General features: G+C 37.1%; 1 protein-coding gene across 3 annotated transcripts in view; it reads left to right on the top strand.

Moving 5' to 3' along the window:
* CEP44 (centrosomal protein 44) overlaps positions 1 to 3,101 on the top strand; it is a 28,032-nt gene extending 24,931 nt beyond the window's left edge. For 2 of the 3 annotated variants that reach the window (XM_054716947.1, XM_054716946.1), the window contains exons 9-11: positions 1,712 to 1,833; positions 2,092 to 2,129; positions 2,861 to 3,100. In XM_054716947.1, the coding sequence (XP_054572922.1) occupies positions 1,712 to 1,833; positions 2,092 to 2,129; positions 2,861 to 2,909 (209 nt within the window). In that variant the 3' untranslated portion in view covers positions 2,910 to 3,100. Of the gene's footprint in view, positions 1 to 1,711; positions 1,834 to 2,091; positions 2,130 to 2,860 lie in introns of all 3 variants that reach the window. The other variant, XM_054716948.1, reaches the window with a different exon arrangement.
* The last annotated feature ends 21,801 nt before the right edge of the window (positions 3,102 to 24,902 follow it).

Here is a 24,902-nt window from a genome sequence, read left to right as displayed (position 1 = left end):
CATGGAACACCTCTCACAGGCTGGTACTCACAGCTCGCATGACGAGGTGGGGCCCGCGGCTCGCACAGGGCAGGTCTAGGTCTCGCGTGATTTCATGCGCTGGGCCTCTAGTATCAAATAATGTTGATCCTGTGCTGGGCATTTTGTCCAAATTCATGCTGATGAGTAAGCAGAGGAATGGAGCAAATTGGCAAGAGAAGTAGTCAGAAGACACTGGCTCTGTGAGAGACGAAATTAAACGTCTTTTTAGTTGTTTCAGTCCTCTGTGTAGGCTTATAATAAAACTATTTAATTTTTTTTTTCTGGCCTTGTTTTTGCAGCAAAATGGTCCTTAAGCCTGTTGATCGATTTGACAGGAACATGTCTTATCTGTGGTGATCTGTAATTTATTCAGTTGTAGGGAGGATTTTCAGTTGCCATGAGTTAGTAGCTTATATTTAAAAATAAATTAACTTGCCTATTATTCAATTGATTGTTATCATGACAAAGGTAATATTGCCTTTTGTAATTATTATTGGCCAATTTTTAACATCTAGGTCTTTATATGTAGGTCATTATCTTAGACGAATATTAAAAGCTCATCTTCATACCAGTAACCATTTTATATTAAAACTAGAGGTCTGGTGCATGAAATGCATGCACGGGTAGGGTCTCTAGGCCTGGCTGGTGATCAAGGCCGATCAGGTTCCCCGCCTCCCTACCTCCACTCCTCCTTCCTCACCACCTGCACACTGCCACCACGCGGTTCTGCCCGCCTCCCTGCCTTCTACTTCCCTTGCTCCCTCAGTGCCCCTCTGCTGCGGGTTGCCCTCCATGTTCTGAGCTTCCCCATGGTGGTCAGTGCACGTTTTAGCAAACAATTGAACTCCTAAGGGGACACTTTGCATATCAGCCTTTTATGTATATACTAGAGGCCCAGTGCACGAAATTCGTGCACAGGGCGGGGGAGGGGTATCCCTCAGCCCAGCCTGCACCCTCTCCAATCTAGGACTGCTCGAGATATGTCCGACTGCCCATTTAGACCCGAGCCCAAATAAACGGGCAGTCAGACTTCCCTCTCAAAATCCAGGACTGCTGGCTCCCAACCACTCGCCACCTGGTTGCCCTTAACCGCTTCTGGCTGCCAGCCTGATCACCCTTAACCACTCCCCTGCCAGCCTGATTGACGCCTAACTGCTCTCCCCTGTCAGCTTGGTCACCCCTAACTGCCCTCCCTTGCCGGCCTGGTCCCCCCCAACTGTCCTCCCCTGCAGGCCTGGTCACCCCCAACTGCCCTCCCATGCAGGCCTGGTTGCCGCCAACTACCCTCCCCTGCAGGCCTGCCCCCCCCCACTCAACTGCACTCCTATGTAGGCATGGTCCCCCCCAACTTCCCTCCCCTGCAGGCCTGGGTCCCCCCCACTGTCCTCCTCTGCAGGCCTGGTTGCCCCCAACTGCCCTCCCCTGCAGGCCTGGTTGCCCTCAACTGCCCTCCCCTGCAGGCCTGGTCCCCCCCCCCCAACTGCCCTCCCCTGCCGGCCATATTATGGTGGCCATCTTGTGTCCACATGGGAGTGGCCATCTTGTGTCTTGGAGTGATGGTCAATTTGCATATTGCCTCTTTATTATATAGGATAGATATTTATTTTTCTTTCACGTATAAATAAAATTTTTAGATATTTGACTCCACTTTTAAAGGAAAAGATAACCTGAAAATTTGATTTCTCCACAGATAGCAAAAGCAAAGAGAAGAAAGTAGGTATTCCTCTGTCTTCCTGTTATAGAACATTATCTAGAGACTCAACTCCCAGAACCTCAACTCTTAATTACTGTGGTCTGAAAGATATTTCAGAGGTAAGAAAAACTGGCAACTGCTTAGATGATTTCCTTTCGAGGGTCAGGAGAACAAGCAAGCATTAGATTTAGTTGTAGATGCCATTGGCAAGAAAAATAGTGAGACCGTGCAAATCTTAATCTCTCATAAAAATTCTCTGTGATAAGTAAACAGTACTTAATGCAATGTTTTAGTCTATGTTTTATATGTTCATGGTCCATCTTTGATGATGGTTTATTTTGAGAAATTGCCTAAATTTGTTGCTTTTTAAATTAAAGGAAACAACAATCCAGAAAATGGAAAGGATGAAAAAAATGTAAGTAACAGAAAGGGGCAACAGAAATTCATTTCTCTATAGGGAATTGTATTGGATTACAGTATATGTAGAATGTGCATATGTGTTTCAAACCTTAAAGGTCTCTCGATCAGGTGTGGAATTTCCTTCAGGACTCAAGTGGATAATAAATCCTCCTACAGTTATGTGTTTGTGAGATGAGTCACTGTTTTGGTTTCCAACAAGTGATATAAAACATTGTTAATGGAATTAATTGTAGATTAAAGAGTTCGGGAATATTTTTGGTTGATAGTTAATCAAGAGGATTATCTATTTTTAATAACTGATTTATCAAAATATTAAATGATATGTGTAGATGGGTGGTTTGGAGATATTTTAAGCATTAAGTATTGCTAGTGTTTTTCAGAAAGTTATTGTTAAGGTAATATTAAAAATGATACTGGTATCTAAAGTGCAGTTGAAAGGAAATATGAAATTGTATTTAAGTTATTAGGTAGCCTACTATTTTAAAAACTATAATATTTCTTGAAATTTGAGAAGTACTGAAATAACTTATGCTCCCAGAAATAATTGACTTCAATTGTTATTCCTCCCTTCTGGCCATAGTATACTTAACTTATTAACAGTGACTATATTTGTAAAAAAGAGAAATGTTGAAATTTATTTTAGCTTAAACACATAATTTTAGCAACTTAAAACCTATGCCTCATTATGTTATTTATTTACTTAATGTATTACTTATTGTTTTTCAGGTTTGAAGAAACTGCAGAGTTACTGAAAGGTTCAAATCATTCACTATGAATTTTTCCACATGAACTTTTCCAGGACTTTGGCTACTGTATATGTTGTATATTTTAAGAATTCCCTATAAATTTTAATATACTGCAGTATTTTTGTTAAGAATTTTAATTCCATTTGGTATATGAACTTTTTCATGCAATATTGAATAAATACTTAAATATTTTTGTGCTATGATTATATGCTTTTACTCTGTTTTACTTTTCCTAGGAAAACTTAGGTGCCAGTACACTTCTTTTACAGAGTGAACTCATTACAGCACTGTATTTTTGTGTTGACATTTGTTGGCAGTGTGCTAAGTAATATGTTTTTAAAAGTACAGGCTTCAGGACCATAGCTTACATCCTGTTGGAAACACTCCAACTGGAACTTGCATATTGTACCCAAGAGGCTGTCGTACATACCATTTTGCCATCTGTACTGATGAATATGTTGTAATGAAAAGTTAAAAATGCTCATTGAAAATGAAATAAAACAAAACTACAACAATTTCATGCTCAGTGAAAAAACAGCAACACATTTTCAGTTACCATTGAGAAAGTAAGGGCATGATTCTCTTTCGGATTTAGAAGCAGGTCGGAAAATTAACTGTGAAAAATGTGTTGAGGATTTTAGTGCTCTATTCTGTAACACATTTTAAGACCAGCAGCACAGACACAGATGGTGGCCATCCAGTATTACAAGATACACAGTGAGGTATTTTTGTTTTTTTTAAGTGATGGGAAGTAATATATTTTTCTGGAGAGAGAAAAAGTTTTAGATAAAGTTAAGAGAAAAAATAAATTTACTCTAGGTTACCAAATAAAATATTATTATTATTTTTTTTAAATATATATTTTATTGATTTTCACAGAGAGGAAGGGAGAGGGATAGAGAGTTAGAAACATTGATGAGAGAGTAACATCGATCAGCTGCCTCCTGCACACCCCCTACTCGGGATGTGCCCGCAACCAAGGTACATGCCCTTGATGGGAATCGAACCTGGGACCCTTCAGTCCGCAGGCCGACGCTCTATCAACTGAGCCAAACCAGCTCGGGCTAAAATATTATTTTTTAACTTTATAAATAAAAATGCAAAAATCATCCTGGGTATTCTTCAAGAAAATTGATTCTATTTGAGAGGAAAAAGAGAGTACTTTTTTATTACTATTTAGTTCATCTGATTGTATATTATTTATCCATCTGTTTATATTATGTGTGTAATTTGAAATTTGTCACATATTTAACATTAACATAAAGTTAAAATTCTAAGTAGAAATAACTTTTAAGAAAGCATTTTTAATATTCTAATATATGCATAGTCATTAGACTTTAAAATTAGGAGCTTTTGAAGTTAGCATAAAACCTTGCAATTAGAAGAGTTTCAATAAATATTTCTAGGGCAAATCCAATTAGCTTTATATTTTCAATTACAGGAAAATTATAAAAATCAAGTTTAGCCTGGCCAGTGTTGCTCAGTGGTTGAGCGTCAACCTGTGAACCAGGAGGTCATGGTTCAGTTCCCAGTCAGAACACATGCGGGCGTTCCGGGCTCCATCCCCAGTGTGGGGTGTGCAGGAGGCAGCAGATCAATGATTCTCTCTCATCATTGATGTTTTTCTCTCTCCCTCTCCCTTCCTCTCTGAAACCAATAAAAAAATATATTTTTTTAAAAAATCAAGAGTTTAAAAGAAAAATTATCAATTAACTTCTAAAATATTAGTACCGGCATGGAATTATAGCACCACCTTGTGGTTCATATGCCACATAAAATATCTTTTCTTAAAACAAGTAATTTCGCATAAAATACTTTTTATTGATTGATTTGAGAGAGAGAGAGAGAAATGGGGAGAGAAACATTGATTTGTTGTTCCACTTGTTTATACATTCATTGGTTGATTCTGGTATGTGCCCTGACTAAAGATTGAACGCACAACCTTGGTGTATGGGGAGGATACTCTAACCAACTGAGCTATCCTGCCAGGGTGATTTCTCATAAAACATAGGATCATATTTTTCCTTTTGAAAATCCCAATTCAAAATTCAGCTCAATATCTTTTAAAAAGAAACATTTTTGAAGTTTTCTTGTGTAAAGACAGAAGAAAAAAAAGTCTTTGTTTCTTTCTTCCTTCTTTTTTTACCATTTAAAATTTTTTTCAATTATAGTTGACATTCTTTTTTCTTTATATAGTGTACATTTCCATACAGATGATTTGAAACTTTTTTCTCTAATCCTCACCCTAGGATATGTTTTTATTGATTTTAGAGAGAGAGAGGAAGGGAAAGAGAAACATCGATGTGAGAGAAACAGTGATTAGTTGCCTCCCATACCCCCACCGTGGCCTGGGATTAAACCTACAACCTAGGCATGTGCTCTGACAGGGAACTGAATCCGCAACCTTTTGGTTTCTAGTATGGTGCTCTAACTGAGCCACCCATCCAGGTCTTAAAATGTGTTTAATCTCCCAACTTATATATAGTGTGCAAATTATAAGTATCAGTTGAAAACATAATAAAAGATGTCTTATATTATCAGGTGGAAATTTGAAATCCAAATTTTGTTACACTTTTATCTAACAATTTAAATAGGAACTAATAAAATCAGCTTATATTAACACCATACATTTACATTTACACTTACAAAGAATCTCACTCTCCTGCTTTGACACCATAATCTTCCAGGGAAAAAGAAAGCCAATTTGACATAGTTGAAGTTATTGAAGAGATAGCCAAACTATTTTTTATTCTAACTTTTAGAAATTATAGAAAAAGTTGTTTTGTTCCAGGCAGTTTGGGAAGTAGCTTGTAACTCTAAATCAGCCCCTTTTGATTAACTTGAAGATCTCGAGGAAATGAGGGAGGGGAATTCTGGGTACATTATTTGGAAGTACATAATTAAACCCTTAGTTAACTGGAATTTTCACTAATCCATCCCCTTAATTCTCTCATAAGTGGGATGAAAGGTATTTCTACTAACCACAAAGGCATCGGCAGCTTGTGCTTCCCTCTCCTATACTCTAAGTAGATGTGGATAGAAATCATACAGGAACACTCTAGTAAATGCATACAGTAAGATACTAGTAAGAACATTGAAAAGAGCTAACATTGGCTGTACAAAATTCTAGGCAAAGCTAAGGACTTTTTATTTTTATAAGGGTTAATTTGAGCCAAACTGACGACATGCTAGGGAGCAAGATCTCAAATGTTCCCGCTAAGGACTAGTAAGTGGGAAAAAGTAGTTCTATATTTTTTGTTTGTTTTACTCTAGTATGTAATGTTTTAACATGTAATATAGTCCCTAAAAAATAAAAATTAAAGACTTTGGAACTGCGTTTTATGCCATTCATTACTCACAACTTTATATAATTGACAAGCACTTGGGGAAGCATTAAAAAGTAAAAGAACCTTGTCAACTTTACAAACTACAACACTTTTTGAGTTCAAACAACATTATAGATTTAATTTTTACTTTTTAACAATCCCCAGGTTTGTGCTCTTTCAAGGTGAAGGATGTAGAGAAGTGATGAGGTGAGGGTAGTGTGAAACTTTAAAGTTGAACTACAAAATCAAAACTTTAATTGTTGTGTTACTTGAGCTTTAATGTTCCTAGTGAAAATGGCAGGTTTCTTATACTAAAAGTGTGAAGAGAGCTGGGAAGCCGGTACTGACAGCAGTTGCAACACTAAGAATATGCAACTTTAAGTCCAAGTTCATTTTATGATTATTTTTATTTATATCTAATATTTGTAAGAATGGAGAGGCTATATAGTGTATACATCTTATTTTTCTCTCTGAAATTCACTAACTCATTAATAGAAAAATTTAACTTGATTAAAAAAAATTATCATGCAAAATGTTCAACTCAACATTTTTCAAATTAAGAACAGAGTGCTTTCCCTGGCTGGGTAGCTGGGTTGGAGCGTTGTCTTAATGCCCCGAGGTTGCCAGTTCAATGCCCGGTCCAGGCACATACAAGGGTCAAGAGTCAAGGGTCAACTAATAAATACATGAGTGGGTGGGGCAACAAATGTTGCTTTCTCTCAAATCAATAAAGATTAAAATAAAAAGAACAGACTGCTTATTATTAAGTATCCCAAATATTTAAATTATTTGAAAGTTACATTATGGATGGGAGTTAAGAAAAAGGAAAGCTCACAATATTAATTACCCAGGAAAGTTGAACAGTGGGAATTAAAGCAATGGGAAAACAATATTTTGGAATAAATCCTAACTAGTAGATCCAATTCTTCAGTTCACTTAAGTTGATATGCACTTGGAGTACAATCAACTTATTAAATCATTGGGTGTAGCTCTTCAATGTGATTGGTGTTGAAAACCTGAAAGATACTTGTGGAATACCTACCAGAATGATTCTATATCTGTTTCTTAAATGCCTTTTGATTGTCCCTGTGAATCCAACCATGTTCCCTTATCAATTCCCACCACTTTTCACTTTTGTAATTTACCAATAAAATTTACCCTGAGTAGATTTTTTTTCTTTCTGGGCCTCAGTAGACAGTGTTTCTACTTTTTTTTTTTTTTTTTTTTTTTGCTTTCACTGAAACTTATGAGTTTCTCTAAGCGTGTATCTCTGTTAGGATATTTGTGAGAAGAAGTTTTAAAGTAAGCTATGGACTATGTAAAATATAAAATTATTCATTTGAATTAGAATGCGGCCAGGACTAATCATTTTAAGACTCATTGCTTGACCATTTTTCTTGTCCCCCACTTTGGTAAGTATTACTTTCTATCAATCCTAGTTTAGATGACTTGTTTTTGTTTTAGTGACCTTCCCAATCAAGAATCTCACTCAGCCAGAGATGACTACTACTATTGCCCCCCAAGTCCTACCCTTGACACTATTTTATCATTTTCCTCCTTTCCCATTGCACTGCTTTCCCTCTTACTCTTTGCTTGCACTATTCACTGATCTCCCTGCTTACGGTCTTGCGTGTTCCTTTGATTATGCCGTTCTGCTGCTCACAATGTCTTTTACATGTTCTTATTTCTACTGAGCTGTGCATACCCTGGACAGCAGGCCCTTACTCTGAAGTCTCATCTACCTTCCCAGCATCAGCTTCTACGATTATATAACATCTGTGTACATAGTTCTCTCTCAAGCATGCTTTTGCTCACTATTTCTTTTGCTGAAAATGACTTCCCATCTGGCAAATTTTTACTTATCCTCTATGACACTAGCTTCCTTGGAAAAACTTTTCTCAACTCAACTACAGAAGCTGGATCATATGTATCTCTTTCCTGCTTTAGTGCCTTGTTTATACTTTTTTATTTTTATACCGATTTCATGGCTATTATTTGTTTATGTGACTTTAATCTCCATTATTTGTTCAGTCTTCAATCTTTCTTCCAGTATTTATTTCCCCTCGAACCTAGCATTTATTAATTCATTCATTACAAACTAACTAGTACTTAATTATTTATTGGCTGAATGAATATCAAATTATAATTAAGTTATAACTTATATCAAGGTTTCCAGATAAATTATTACCAAGTTGAAAGCTGTGGTCTGGCCAATCATGCTATATACCTTTTTTTAAATTTCTTTATTGATTAAGGTATTACATATGTGTCCTTATTCTCCCATTACCCCCTGAATTCCCCCCACTCATGCCCTCACCCCCCTGTTGTCTGTGTCCATTGGTTAGGCTTATATGCATGCATACAAGTCCTTTGGTTGATCTCTCCCCCATATACTTTTAATGGAAGGAATCTATTGACAAAAGAAAGATATAATGTGTTCTAGAAAAGTGACATCATACTTCGTATGTTAATGATGAATTTAGAACGAAAGTTGATTGAAGTGTCTACTAGGTGCCAGCCAATGTGCCAGGCACTGGCCACAGGCAAAGAGAAAGATAAACGGCTCCTGTTCTCACCAAGCTAACAGCTGAGCTGGAAAGACAGTTAAGTAACAACGAGTAGTAAATACTAAAAGGAAATATGATGCATCTGACTAATCCAGGGTTGAGGGAAGTCTAAGAGGAAGTAATGTAAATCTAAATCCTAAAGGATGAATGGGGAGAGCCCGGGGGGTGAGGGGGGGGGGGGGAGAGGGTTTAAGCAAAAGGACTAGCATGAACAAAGGCTTGAAAGGAAGGCCATTTGAAATGAATTCGCTAGGTCTAGCTACTGAGTGTGTGTGGGTGTGGGAGGAGGTCACAGAGGCTAGGTCAGTTTATACAGGCCCCAGAGACAATTTGTATTTTATTTACTGAAAATTTAAGCAGCTGATAATAGTTTTTGAAGGATTTATTTTAGTGCTTAAGTGTGGAGGATGAATAAGAAGTAACAAGGCAAGAGGCAAAACAAAAACATTTTGGAGGCTATTATTACAACAATCTCAAAAAGATAGTAAGAGTGACTCAGATTAAGAGTGGAGATGAAGGGAAATGGATTTTGAAAGAATATTTCTTCCAATTTAAGACTATCTTAAATGAGATAAAATTAAAGATTATCATTGATATGGTATCTCTATTGAGTTAGGAGACATACCACCCTATCTTTGGTCTAATACCTTGCCTAATTGGTCTCGGTCTGGAATTGTATTAGAAATACAAGATCTGGAGCCCTTCTCCTGACCTAGTGAGTCAGATTCTGCATTGCACCAAGAAGCCAAAGTAATTTGTAGGTACCTTAAAGTAGAGAAGCACTAGTTTAAATGTACATACCTCTTGCTTTATTATCACAATCAACAATAGTCTAAGCCTTCAAATTTGGATTCTTTTGAATTGCTTTCATCTAAACAGAGATAGCCACTAGATTTATAAAATGTAAAAAGTCAAACAATGGTAAATTCTGTTAAGGTTGTAGTCAACAGGAGGTCTTAAATAATACTTCTGGTAGGAGTACAGTCAGTACAACCACTTTGTATACAACTTGGAAAAATCTCATAAAGGTGAAGATGTGCATATCCTAATAACTAGGAATACACACTGTGACATATACCTTAAATTAATGAATACTAAAATAATATATTAGAATATTCATGGTATGTACAATAGCATTGCATGAAATCGCCAAAAAAGTGACAGTAAGCATTGGTGAGAAATGAGCCTGGAGAGATTGTATATCATCCGAAAGAGCTTCACCTTGCAAAACAATAGAAAGTCTTGGGGACAAGAATATCATTTTACAAAGATGACTCTGGTGGTGTTTTAGAAGGGAAATTAGAAGAGGTCAAAGATAGGGCCAGGAGGACTGGTCAGGAAACCCTTACAGTGTCCATAAGAGAAATGGGGTTCAGGGTAAAGAAATAGCATTAGAGATAAAGGGGAGACAGAAAAGAGCAATCTACAGACAGAATCAATTGTTGACTGACTAAGGAAAGGAAAAGTAAGGATGTTTCTGTCTTGAATGGATGATAGTCACCAAAGAATATTGACAGTGATCCTGTGGAAAGTCAATGGGTCCAATAAAATAAGTAATCTCCAACAAATAATTAAATAAATATATTGATTTGTTGGATAGGCTGTTTATATGTGATTGATATGAATTTAGTACAATGTCCTACCCCAAACAACGATTTAGTTTCTGCACAGTTTAATTTTCTAGCAGGATTTTCACAAAGTTCTCCTAAAGGGCTCAAATACATCCTTTGTTCTTAATACTACCTAAGCTGGTCTCTGATATGTCATGGGACCATCCCTGCCTTCTCTGTTCTCCCAATGATATTAAAAGGCAGGGGGTGTGGATTCATCAACCTGGAACCCGGGACTTACATTATTCAAGTCAAAAGCACGTTACATTGTTCCTTTTGTTCATTGAATTGAAGACTACAGAATTGTCTTTTCATCTTGGTTGTTTTCTCTGAAAAGTGAGGAAGCATAACAATTGTTAATATGAAATAATCTATATAGCTGTGATTGATATAGTAGACACTTAATTTGCTGTTCACTCTTGCACTTCCCTTTGTTTGTGAAATTTACCCAAGTTTCTTAAAGGGCAACAGTGCCTTCCTGTTCTGAGCCATGTAGTTTTAAATGAAGTGAATTCAGGTGTGGACCCACTCATTCTACCTATTCCCAGACACTGATTGAGAGATGACCAGGCAACTGTACTGAGCTTGGTCTCCTGAGAAAGAGAAACTTCTTTCCTCGTCCACACTAGCTCACCAGAAGAGACCTCTCTTACTCTGTGCAGTGTAGTGTGAGGATGGGAATCTGTGGGTGATATAGTTATTTGTGCCTGAGTGCAAAGCTGCCACATGGAACTCAAAGAAGAAGTCAATATCTCAAGAGGCAAGACAGTGTTTGAAATGCCAGTAGAAGCTTCTTCCAAAGCCAGGATTACCTACGGACTTCTCATTTGCATGAGTCAATATACTGCTCTTATTATTAGGGTCTTACGGGTATAATGATGCATCCAGAAAATTGTATGTACTTTTTAGGGGGGAAAAATATCAAACATTTAAATTCTTTTCATCATGGCAAATAATTATTTAAAATGATTTTTAGCCATCATACTTTGATACATATAAAATATATTGTTATTATACAACTCACAGTAATTAAATTCTACATAGAAGGTATATTAACTTTCTAGGCCCAAACTATCATTTAACAATATAAATTAAAAAGGCTTTTAAAATCTGTTACATAAAGTTACATAGAAAAATTTACTACACACCATTAGCATCTAAGGCTAGGATATAAAAAAGTAATGACAATTATACTTTCCCATTTTATTAAGGAAGAGGAGTCAGGATGAGTAGGAAAATACACAGACAAGCACTTTGCTCAAACACACAAAAATTACACATTTTTAACAAGAGTTAGTCATAAGAATTTTTGAAAAGTTGTTAGCTTTCCCCCTCTTAGTGCAGTTTTAGTTGATTTCAAGTTGTAACAGCCAAAGGAGATATGCTTTTGAATTGTTTTGATATATTGTCAAAGTCATAAATGTTATAAAGTAGTCAATGTTAAAATATATTTGGTAGTTTAACAATAACATTTTGCTTCCAGGATAATGTTCTCACTCTTTATAGCTTTAAGAATGTATTTTACTCATGGGAACTAAACATTTTATGCTATGTGAAACTGAAGGGAAATAGTTCAAAAGGTAGTCTAAGACTCTTTTGTGGGGGGAAGTAGGCGGTGGGATTTAGAAAATGGATAAAACTGTTTGGATTATGTTGTTCTCTGACTTAGTAAAAAAAATGCTAATGAGTATAAGTTAACCTCAGGTTATCAACATTCTTGCTCAAGATAGATTTATGGCAAAAATAGACTACTGAACTGTCTTGTTAAAACTTTAAACATGAGTTTGGATGAGTTACAAATAACATCCTCTACCCTTAGGTCAAAAGGAATATGTAAACTCACATATTTTAGATAAGAATACTTATTATAGTTTCAGCTTTTATACTTCCTATTAAAAGAACTATGTAAGTATATACGATCGTGTTTTTATTCTGAACATATAACACATGTTCATTTTATTTTCATTTTGAAGCTTTTTAGAAGAGCAAATTGCACCCAGATATAACTTTTGTTAATATTTTGGTATATCTAATTTTTTACTTTTTTAATGTGTGTATTTATATGGATTGTGTGGGTTATTTAAAAATGAAGATTCTAGCCCTAGCCGGTTTGGCTCAGTGGATAGAGTGTCAGTCTGCAGACTGAAGGGTCCCAGGTTTGATTCTGGTCAAGGGCACATGCCCTGATTGCAGGCTTGATACCCAATAGGGGGTGTGCAGGAGGCAATCAATGATTCTCTCTCATCATTGATGTTTCTATTTCTCTCTCCCTCTCCCTTCCTCTTTGAAATCAATAAAAACATATTAAAAAAATAAAAATAGAGATTCTATTTTAGGTATAACTTTTTACTTTTTTATGGAATTCATGAGCATTTTCCATGTCATTAAATAGTTTTTAAATGCAAAATCTGGATTTCAATAGCTACAAACTATTCTCATTTAGAAGTTTAATAAACAATTAACCTTCAGTGTGTCAGGCACACATACTCCATATTCTTTCAAATAATTTCTCTATTGTGTATTTAAAAAGTTCCAAAATATAAAAAGTGCCATGATTAATGTTTTTACATGTAAATCTTTGATAATGTTATTCCTATTTCCTTAGGATATGTGTCTAGGGTATGCAGTGATTAAGGTAGTTGATATCTATTTGTGACTTTATGTCCTTAAAACTTATACTCTTCTACAGAAGCCTTTGTTTAAAGAACACTCTCTGCAATTGATTATTTTTATTTTTAAAATCTCTGCTTGTTAGTATATAAATTATATTATTTCATCATTATATTTATTCCTAATTTTTTTAAATTAAAGTAAAACAATAGCAGAGGTTTCTGATCCCCATAGATCTTTACCTGAGCCTCACTCCCCAGAAGAAAAAAAACCACCTGATTATTTTAACTGTTCCTTAGTCTAACTATCTAGTCCTAAATAATGTGGTTACAGTTTTTGTTTGTTTTGTCCACTTAAGGAATTATTTTTGGACTACCTATTAGAGGAAGAAATAGCATGCTAATTTCTGTCTACTCATCCTACCCCTCTTGGGTCATAGGTGGGTGCTCAACCACTGAGACATGCCTGCTGGGCCCTACCAAGATGTTTATACATATTTGAGACTGTCATTTGTGTTTTCTTCCTAGAATCTTCCCACATGGAGGACTCCATCGTCTTGCTCCAACCTAGGCTGGCTGCTCTCTAGGTCTACTTCATACCATTTATCATGGACTTTTCCTGGGCTTCTCTCCTGTGTTTAATATTTATTTCTTGGATATCTTGTCTTCCTTTTCTTGCTCTATTCTGATGTTTTAATGGCACTTATTCACTTAGTCCAGAGGCTCTTCAGCATTCTGTCCAGAAAGCTAGTTGCCTCCTCTGCTCCAGCTCTTTCAATGGATATATCCTAACCTGTGTCTTTTTCCTTCCTGCTGCTTAGGCAACACTTATTGATCTGATTTCCATATTTGAGAAATTTGTTAAAACCTCGATGAGAGCCCCTGATTCATACTTTTCATGTGAGTTTAAAGCTTTCATATGCCTTTATTGTCATGATAAATGGGAGCTATGTAGGTGAGAAAATACATGCTTTCTTGAAATAGAAAGCCTGCTTCATTACTTAAATATTTTTATTGACTCCCCACCCCCCCTCAACTGTATGAGTCTCTTTTTATTCTTTTAGTAATGTCTTCCTGTTAACTACTTCCATTTGTAGGTGATGAAATGCCTAAGGAATCCCGTTCAAATGTTGGCTCTGCTGTGAGCATGGTATTTCCCTTTACTTCAACTCAGAATTAAGACTTTTGATTCTTTTTCTTTTCTTTTTTTTTTATAGTTCAGTCCCAGAAGTAGTTCTCACTGTAGAAGTTATCTAAAAACAGTCTTATATTTATCACAGTGGTCTACCAGCAGGCGATAGCTTTTGCAGGGACACTATACTGGATGAATTTAAATATGTTTTAAACGAGGAGGCATTCTCTCAAATGAGTTTAAATGTATTTTATGTTCTTCTACATGACACGTTCTTCTTAAAAACAGTGTGCTCCAAATAAAGTAAGTCAAAATAAATAAAGCGAGCTCAAGAGATAAGGTCAGTCCCATTTGTCCTGGTCCTGGTGTGCGGATGAAAAGCAGCAGGCATTGAGGACGTCAGGTGATAAAACCAAAATGCCAAATTAGTTACCATTTTCCCATTTCTACACCGTCCTTAAAGTGAATCACATATGGGGTCACACCATCCTTGTGGTAGTCCAACAGGGCAACCATGCCATCTGGACTCATGTTTCTACCCAGAAAGAACTGGTAGTTTTTGAAATTAGAAAGGATGTGCTTGATTTGTTCTAAAGCCCCCGTTTTCAAGTCTTTTACTTTTTCTGGCCTCTGTTCTTCAAGTTGCCCCTGCAGCGATTCCAGGTAATCTATGATATACTTCCTGTAGGCTTCTTTCGTGAAGCTGGTTTCCTACAAATGATGATTCGTGACAGTATCAATAGCAATGATTACTGTGCTTTTAGTACCTGCGCCCCCAGGGCCTTTGATACCATTGTAATTAGCTAGTTATTGATAACAAAAAAGGAGCAAAGGAAAGGCCAGACATTGTAAGCATGCCATTTGTGTAGCTTCACCAGGAAGCTGCAATTTCATACTCCCCAGGGAACCACCGGCCCATTTCCTGCAGATCACTGGGGCAAGGGGTCCAACAAAAGGGAGATGGGTGCATGAGCAGTAAATTCAGGGTGATGCAGAAAGGGTGCCTGTCAGTCACACCTGGGAACAGAGATCATTGGCCAGAATGGGCGTTGCCACTGCAAGCCCGCGAGAATTTGGGAACATATAATCCCTTAAACCCGTGGTTGGCAAACTGCGGCTCGCGAGCCACAGGCGGCTCTTTGGCCCCTTGAGTGTGGCTCTTCCACAAAATACCATGGCCTGGGCGAGTCTATTTTGAAGAAGTGGCATTAGAAGAAGTTTAAGTTTAAAAAATTTGGCTCTCAAAAGAAATTTCAATCATTGTACTGTTGATATTTGGCTCTGTTGACTAATGAGTTTGCCGACCACTGCCTTAAGCTAAGGAATTTTATCTTTTGGCTTTTGACTCCCTCTTGGCACTTTGGTTCCTTTGGCTTTTCACCCACCCAAGTTCCCTCCATAGCTGAATAGCCCGTGGCCATGAGGACCCCACACTTAATGGACTGATGGACTGCAGCTGGGAACACTAGAAACTAAACTAGCCTGATGTGGGACTGGAGACTACTCCAATATGGAACACAAACTCTGGACACCGACTGTGACTTCAGCCCTATTAAAGACCCAGCTACTTCTTCCTTGGGGAAATGGGACCTTGGAAAGTCAGGGATTTAATTCCATGCAAATAGAAATCACTCATTCTCCCATGGGAGACTCAGAAAATTCTTTTTCTTGGGATATTGCCAGAATTCCACTCCCACTAGCAACAGTGGGGATGAAGACCTCATCCCATGGGTAGCACCTTTAGGACAGGCATTTCTACCAATAAGCAAGTCATGAATGTTACTCTTTCCCCTCTACCTCCAGACACAGACATGGCTGATGAGGTCTTGGTAGATGATCATGATAGGAGGTGGAGGAGATGATCCCAAGCTGGTTTAGCAGGAGCTGGGAGCTCAGAGTGAGCGGTGCTTTGGGATGCAGAGGGAGTGGGCATGAAAGTTTTTTATTGACTTTTTAGAAAAAAAGAAAACAGTCAAAATCACTAGAGGAAAATTCAAGTGTTATAGAAGTACCAAAGTTGCCCATGCTTGCCTTCCTCCCACTGTCCATTAAGTCCAAACACAGGGGAAGTGTTGCATAACCAGCATCGTGAAAGGGACAAACATTGGCAAAGAGAGGTGGGAGTTATGACAAAGTTCAACAGTGAAATCAGCAGGGAAAGAGGTAGGCAGGGCAAATAAGATAGTTTTCTTATAAGCTGGGTCAATAAGGAGGAAATAAAGTCCCTTGTATCTAAGATCCCTATTCCTGCGTTGATTATAGATTCTCTGCCAAACCATGTCGTTCATTTCAGTGGAGTAGGGGAAAGCAGTGGCAATGGAAAAAAAATGGAAAATAACGAGATAGTATTTGCTTAGTCTTTGAACACGCGACATTGGGAACACGCTAGATTCATTCTATTAATTGCATCAACCACATCTTATGAACACATTTCCACAGGCCGTATGTAATAGGCGTTGGCTTCCTTCACTGCATTTATTGACTCCTCAAATTGCTAACATATAATTTTTTTCACATCATTTTCATAAAATAAAATTCACTTTAATTTTTATGAGCATCTTTACAACAGAAACTATCTCCCCAAATGGTCTGGGTCTCCAAGTGGCAGGGATTGTATGTGCTTCACATGTGAACTGACACCAAAGATCTCAGGCGATGTATGCATTCATCAGGACCACTTACTGTTTTGGTTCAGATGTTTGCTCAAGTACATGGGGCCTAAAGAAAATATATAAGTCCAGTTGAGCATATCCACACATTGTGGCTCAAGCAATGTATTTCTGGAGTAATAAACACAATTTTGTTCCTAATTGGAGGAAAACGATGCTTAGAATGGAACCTGTTGCCTTCCTGAAATTGAAGTCTAACACACATGGAGTCATTCCTCACTAACAAATGTGTTTACTAATAGAAACAGTTCACTAGGATGTTGAATCCTTCTTGTGAGGGTGGAGTTCTTTGGAATTTACAGAAAATTGAAAATGCACAGAGGACATTTATATTTACAAGAAACACAGAGGACATTTATATTTACAAGAAACACTTCTTTAGCAAGACGAGACTTTTAAAAGCCAGAAAAAATAATCACTTTTGGGGTGATTTCAGGAAAATATAATCTTTTTCATTTTTAATAGGCATAAAAAGGATTGTTGTATTGATATTGACAGAGATTAGATGCTTAATTGGTTATTTTAACTTAAAATAATGAATCGCTCTAATATGGGTTTAGAATTTTTCTTTATATACAGTTCAATTTTGTGGTCTGGCAAATGCCCAATAGCCATTTATCTAGTATGCATACCTTTCCACAGCTGGATTTTCAAATATGATTATAAAGTTCATATGACAGAACTATCCTGAAAATAAATATGTCAGCAGGCTTTGCTTTATTTTATGCATTTATTCTGAATGTAACATAACTCGATACAAATATAGTCGACACTCTAAGACATTTTGCCAGAGCTATTCAAGTGTAGCTTCATTTGAGATTGCGGAAGGTGATTTAGAAACACCTGGGTTGAATATTTATATCCATGCCTTAAATCCTAAAAGCCTTGCAGTTTTATAGTTCTTTTGGGGAAAGACAGGAACTACATTAACACTTGTTAGTGTAACAGTGAATACACTGCTAAGAAAAACTTTGTAAAAATTTTGAAAATTATGCAAAAAAATAAAGGGACGATTTAAAAAACTAGCATTTGATCAGCCTTTATAGATTTAGGAATATATTTTTTAGAATATTTTTAGAAATATATATTTTGGATTTTGGATTGCAGGAACATGAAGAGAAGATGTACTGGAATAAAATTTGAAATACCATATTAAAATGAGCATCACCATCTGTAGTAGCATTTAATTGAAAGGTAATTAATGTCAAAAACAATAATCAACAAGGTATTTTGCTCAAGCTTCCTTTATGTGGTCCTCTTAGAACCTCTGTCTCCTAAATATTATTTCCACACTCTCCTCCTCCCCTACTATTCTGTTATCCCATGATACTAATGAGATTCCTATATCCATGATCTATTATGATTTACAAACAGGTACCTCTAAAATTAGTAGCTTAAAATATCAACCCTGAATTGAACTCATGATTCTGTGGATAGTGACGTGGAGGAGGGGCCTCATTTGGCTAGTCGTTAGTCTTGACCAGGTTTAGGTGACATGGCTGAGCTCTACCAACTTGCGATGAGCTGGTGAGTCAGTTGGAGCCTTACTGGTCTGTCAAGGCCAGAGCTGAGACAACAGGGCCTCTGCACAAAGTGTCTCATCCTCCACCCCATTAGCCCAGGCTTGTTCGTCTCGTTCCGAAAGCTCCAGAGTGGAACCCACAAGACCTCTTGAGGCCCAGGCTTGGAACTAGCACAACCATCTCATTTCCAGTGCATTCTGTTGGTCAAGAAGGTCACAAGGTCTGTCAGTTTTCAAAGGGTAGGGAGATTGCTTCTTTTTTTGGTTGTTTGTTTTTCAAGTCTCCTTCCTGGGTTTATTCTTTTTTTTTTTTTTTAATTTCTTTATTGATTAAGGTGTCACATATGTGTCCTAATCCCCCCCCCCCCCGCCATTCCCCCTACTCATGCCCTCACCCCCATGTTGTCTGTGTCCATTGGTTAGGCTTATATGCATGCATAGAAGTCCTTTGGTTGAGAGATCAATCAAAGGGAGATTGCTTCTTGGAAAGACTTTCATTGTGACTATTTTTTGCATTCTACTGTTTTTTTCTGAATCGGAAAGCGATATTCTGATTTGCCAGATATCACACAGTGAATAAGCAGACTCTCATAAGCTGCTGGTAGGAATTGTACAGCCTCCTTGGGGAACAGTTTGGCATTTTTTGAGTTGTTTGTCTTCTCATTATTAAATTTTAAGAGTTCTTTATATATTCTGGATACAAGTTTTTCATCTGACATATGTGTTGTGCAGATTTTCGCACAGTTCTTGGCTTGCATTTCCATTTTCTTGATGGCGTTTTTTTTAAAGAACAAACGTTTTTCATTTAAATGAAGTCCAATTTACCAAATATTTTCTTTCATGTCTTGTGCCTTTGGTGTTCTGTTTGAGACGGAATGAGCAAATGAGACGTGGTTGAGAAGAGTCAAAGGGTAGCTCCAGCAGTCTAGCAGCCTGAAGCGGTGTAAATATTGTATTTAAAAACAAATTTTGCATTCCACTTGATAAAATAAACTTACTTGCCTTAACATAAAAATACAATGCTTTACACATGAGCAAGGTTATCTGATGCGCCAAGGTAAGAGCCCACGTTTATTCCATGGCACAGGACCTAAGAACTCTAGGTTGAGAATCATAGAACTGAATGGCCTCTTCCCTCAGAAACTAACATTATTATTCACAATGAGTTTCAATATAAATAAAAGTAATAAGGCTACAATTAAAGGGGAGATTGCTATTGAAGTGTGTGTGTGTGTGTGTGTGTGTGTGTGTGTGTGTGTAGTAAAGTCTGCCTTAATCTTTCCTTACCATTGACTATATTAACTTTTAATGTAGATTCAACTATTCAACTGCTTAAATATGTCTAGGCTACTAATAAACCTTTCCAGAATGAATAGCAGATGAACAACTGAATATAAATGAAAACAGATGCCTCAAAGAAGAGGATCCAGAATTGTCATCAACTCTTCACGATCACTACATGTTTTCTCTAACAAGCTCATATGCCCACAGCACATTGCCAAAGTTTATTGCCTTCTTCCAAAATTTCTGTATGAAATTATGATTATGATCTCATAGAGTTCAGGATTACTGACTAAAAAGCACGCCTCCCCAGGATGTTTTTTTCAAAGGAGCTGGTACCCCCAGGAGTGCTGGGGGAGGGAGGCACACATGCATTTGAGGACATGACTAGCCTAACCCCTGCTGTCTGAGCTCAGAATCTTCCAAAGTTCGACTCCTTTCAAGTCTGAGAATCTGGAGTCTCTCCATGATCCAAAGACACAAGGCAAGCAGAAAAGGATACCCACTGACCCTGTCTTTGGTCTCTGCATTCTTGTGCCTTTAAGATATATATATTTTAAATTGGCCTATTGAAATATCAATATTACTATGGATGCATGTACATACTTGCACAATAAAGGTATTCATGATATATGAGGAAATATGGATTCTCATACAACATAAAAGAATATAAAGCAATGCTTTCTGCTCAGAAGTATTTGCTTTCAATTTGATGTCTGTTTAAATGTCTGTATAAAATATGTTTAAGAAGTGATAATATGGTGATGGTAGCACAACAATGTGAATGAACTTAATGCCATTGAACTGTACACTTAAAATGGTATGTTTTGTGTTATTTGTATTTTACCAAAATTAAAAAAAAATTTGAATAAAAAAATAAATGGTAGTAGGTTAGATGGTAAATGTGGCAGTGAGGACTGAGTTTTTATCCTTATTGGGAAAACCCTAGAAGACAAAGTTCATTTCATACCTTGCTTCTACACACACACATGAGATTGATTTAACTACTTAAATAATCTCATGGGTTTACAGCCCTGATCCCATCTACTCCTTTTCTGACAAAAACGATTGATTTTCAAAGATAGCTTAAGAGTGGGAAGATATGTTCAGATACATATGCATAGAGCTTCCAGAACACATACAGATGGTGGATTGTGAGTGGTGATAGTGAAAGAGGCATGGGGCTGTGAGAAACATCAGTTAATTGTTATTATTATTATTATTTGCATAGAAGCAAGTAATATGTTAAAATATATGCTTATTACAACAACTGCTAAAATTACAGGTCATTTTGATAGAAAAATGTCAATTTCAAAATTTAATTTCAGGCAACAGTTCACCAAACAGTATCACAACAATTATCTGTGGGTTTTTTATGTCCTTATTTTTCTGATTGATTGTGGTAGTTACATGAAACATTTGCTAGCGCTCTATGTAATGTGTCAAACATGTGACTGGAATAAAGGCAAGTTGGTAGGGTTTAGTACCAAAAGCATTTGAAAATGGTGAGTGCTCATTTGTTCCTTTACAATGATGTCTGACTCCATGGCATTTATGCTATTGGTTCTAGAGTCACTAGTTTTGCAAAATAGTTATTCAAGTGTATGTATTATGTAGGAATGATTGCATAAAATATGAAAGCACACGATTTCTTTGAAAAATCACCAATGAATTTAAAAGTAGTAGTTTTTAAATTATGTCTCTTTGAAAATGTTCTTAATTCTGAAGGGATATTCAGCATTAACATAAATAGCTATATTTTTTAAAAGATTAAAATGTATTTTTTTTAGTTTAAAGTATAATAGGAGAAACCAAGATAGCAGAGTAGGTAAACGCCTACACTCACCGCCTCACACAACCACATCAAAATTACAGCTAAAATACTGAACAACCATCATTCAGAACCACCTGAAAGCTAGCTGAATAGAAGTTCTACAACTAGAGAAGTAAAGAAGAAAGCACATTAAGATTGGTAGGAGGGGTGGAGGCGCAGAACGAGCTGGACTGGCAGCCACATATGTCACTTCTTTAATCGGGAGGGAGATCGTCTCTGTGGAGGCTGTCTGTGAGGGACAAGGGGTCCCAGCCCCACACCGGACCCCAGCCCTGGGTTTCAGAGCTTGGAAGAGAAGTCCCCATAACTACAGGCTATAAAAACCAGCGGAGATTGTAGCTAAGAGAGAAGGAGGCTGCTGGAGATCCAGCTGTTCCTTTTAAAGGGCCAGCACACAAAAACACTCAGACTCAATACCTCTGAGTTCCAGGAAGCTCTGGGGAACCAGACACATAGAAGGAGGGACTGGATTATCTGGCATTGGGGCAGGAACCCAGGGGTGGCTTTCTCCCAGACAGGGGTGCTTATAAGGTCATTGTTCCTCTGAGAATTTCAAGGATCTTAGTGAGAATTTCAATGACACAAAAAAGAACCAGTCAGAAATTAAACATATACTAACTGAAATAAAGTACAATTTACAGGAATTCAACAGTAGGGTAGATTATTCTAAGGACCAAGTCAATGATTTGGAATATGAGGAAGCAGAAAAACACACAATCAAAAGAGCAAAAAGAAAAAAGTGTGAAGTTTAGGAGCCTCTGGGACAACTTCAAGCATACCAACATTCACATTATAGGGGTGCCAGAAGGAGATGAGAGAGAGCAAGAAATCAAAAACTTATTTGAAGGAATAATGACAGAAATCTTCCCTGACCTGGTGAAAGAAATAGACTTACAAGTTCAGGAAACACAGAGGGTCCCAAACAAGAGGAATCCAAAGAGGCCCACACCAAAACACATCATAATTAAAATGCCAAGAGTTAAAGACAAAGAGAGAATCTTAAAAGCAGCAAGAGAAAAGCAGTTAGTTACCTACAAAAGAGCACCCATATCACTGTCAGCTGATTTCTCAACAAAAGTTTTGCAGACCAGAAGGCAGTGGCAAAAAATATCAAGTGATGAATAGTAAGGACCTACAACCAAGATTACTCTACCCAGCAAAGTTATCATTTAGAATTGAGGGTCAGATAAAGAGCTTCACAAACAAGAAAAAGCTAAAGGAGTTCATCACCACCAAACCAGTATTATATGAAATGTTGAAGGGTATTATTGAAGAAGAAGAGGAAGAGGAAGAGGAAGAGGAAGAGGAAGAGGAAGAAGAAGAAGAAGGAAGGAGGAGGAGGAGGAGGAGGAGGAGGAGGAGGAGAAATAAAAAATATGAACAATAAAATGGCAACAAATACCTATCAACATCGAATCTAAAAATAAAAATAAATGAACAAAATATCTAATGAACAATATAAACTGGTGAATAAAACAGAATCAGAGGCATGGTTACATGGAACAAATTGATGAATCTCAGAGGGAAGGGGGGATGGGGGTAGGAAGATATTAACCAAAGATCTTACTTATGGACACTGACACTAGGGTGGTGAAGACATGGGGTGGGGCTGGAACCTGGAGGAGGAGGGCAATGGGGGGAAAAAGAGGGGACATTTGTAATACTCTCGACAATAAAATTAAAAAAAATATATATAATAAATACTTCTACCTCTCAAAGATGACCTCTCTTACTATAAGTTCTCTTCTAGGGTTTTTAAAATGCATTTTGACATAACTGTAACCATACACTATTATAGTTTATAGCCTGTATTTTGAACTTAAAATCAACATACGTTTTTCCTGTAATATTACCAAAATTTCATGCATGTAATTTAAAAATCCAAGTGACTGTCCCATGTTAACTTTAGTTAATGCTGTAATATTACACATGTAAGTTTGCTGTTATAAAAATGCCTCTCATAGATACCTCACTACATGAAATTTTTATACATTTCAGATTGTTTCTTTGACTTAGAATATCAGTCAGGGTTCAACCAGAGAAGCAGAACTAGTAGGAGACATATAGTAAGAGATTCCCTGCAAGGAACTGACTCACCTTATTCTGGAGGCCAGCTGGGCACGTGTGGAATCTGTTGGGAAGGCTGCCAGGAAGAGCAGTCCAGACTGTTCTGGAACAGGCTGAAGCTGCTCTTCCACCAGAGGCATTTCTTCTTCTGGGAAGGCCCAGCTGCATTTCAGGCCTGGTTGAAGAAAGCCCACTCAGAGTATCTAAGAAAATCTCTTTTACTTAGAGTCACTTGATTATGGACTTTAATCACACCTAAAAAATGCCTTCCCAGTAACACCTAAATAAGTGCTTGTGAGTAACAGGGAACTGTAGCTTAGCCAGGTTGACAGATCAAAAAACCATCAGGGCTACATGTTCAGAAGTAGAGTTATTGAGTCAAAGAAAAAAAATTTTGCTTAAATCTGATACATATTTTCAAATGCCTTTTCTAAAGGGTAATCGCAATCTTCTATGCTTTCCCACTTTATCCCTGCCTTTATTTGGGGTGGATACCAGACTGCCTACCCTACTAGACTATGGATCAATAACAGCTGACAGTGCCCCTAAAATAAGAAAGTGCTAGTGTCTCAAGATAAGCACATTTCCTGGCTGTGAGGATTTAAGGACCCTCTTTCCCAGGACACTTGGTCTGCTTTCTCCGTGTAAACATCTGGTCCCCTGAGTGCTGTATGAGCCTCATGGAGTGACTGCCCTAATCTATTTATAGGTGGGATATAAATTTCTATTTATTACTTACGCTTTATAGGAAAGGTGTTAGGCATTTTGGGAGGAGACAGAAGTACTAACCTTGTCCTCAAAAAGTCTAGAGTTAATATAGTAATTTTAAAATGAATATTTGATGTTATATTCATGTTAAAGTTCATTTTTATATATTTCTGTAGCAAACAAGGCTAAACCATGTCTTTGAAATCCATATAACTATACATACATGGCAGCCCTTTGTGAAACTCCTTGTTGTTCAATAGATCTAGGGAGTGTCCTTATTATTTTACCATTAGAAATCTTATCATTAGGCAGAGGTTCGTGGATGGATTTGCTGATAAGATTATTTTTTTCAGTTGCATTCTTAGTTCTACTGTGTACTATCTTTTAAAACTTGGACAAATAACTTAATCTCCCTAAGCCTCTGTTTTCTTACTTATAAAAAAGGAGATAATACTGTCTCTCTTGTGTGGTTATATGATAAGTAAATGAGCCAATACATATGAAAACTATGGTATCCATGCTGACACATGACGTAATTGTAAGCCTGAGTATTCCTCCTCCACACAGAACAGAAACTGGAACTGGCTTGAAAATTGTTCTTTTATTTCTTCAAAGCCTCAAACCTTTGGAGGATTTAGGTTTTGAAGGAAGCAGGAAGAAGGAGGCGGGGGGACGGGCCGGGGGGTAAGTTGAAGAC

The sequence above is a fragment of the Eptesicus fuscus genome, chromosome 6 (assembly GCF_027574615.1).
Source record: "Eptesicus fuscus isolate TK198812 chromosome 6, DD_ASM_mEF_20220401, whole genome shotgun sequence".
Taxonomy (NCBI): Eukaryota; Metazoa; Chordata; class Mammalia; order Chiroptera; family Vespertilionidae; genus Eptesicus; species Eptesicus fuscus.
This window is presented reverse-complemented; position numbering and strand designations above follow the sequence as displayed.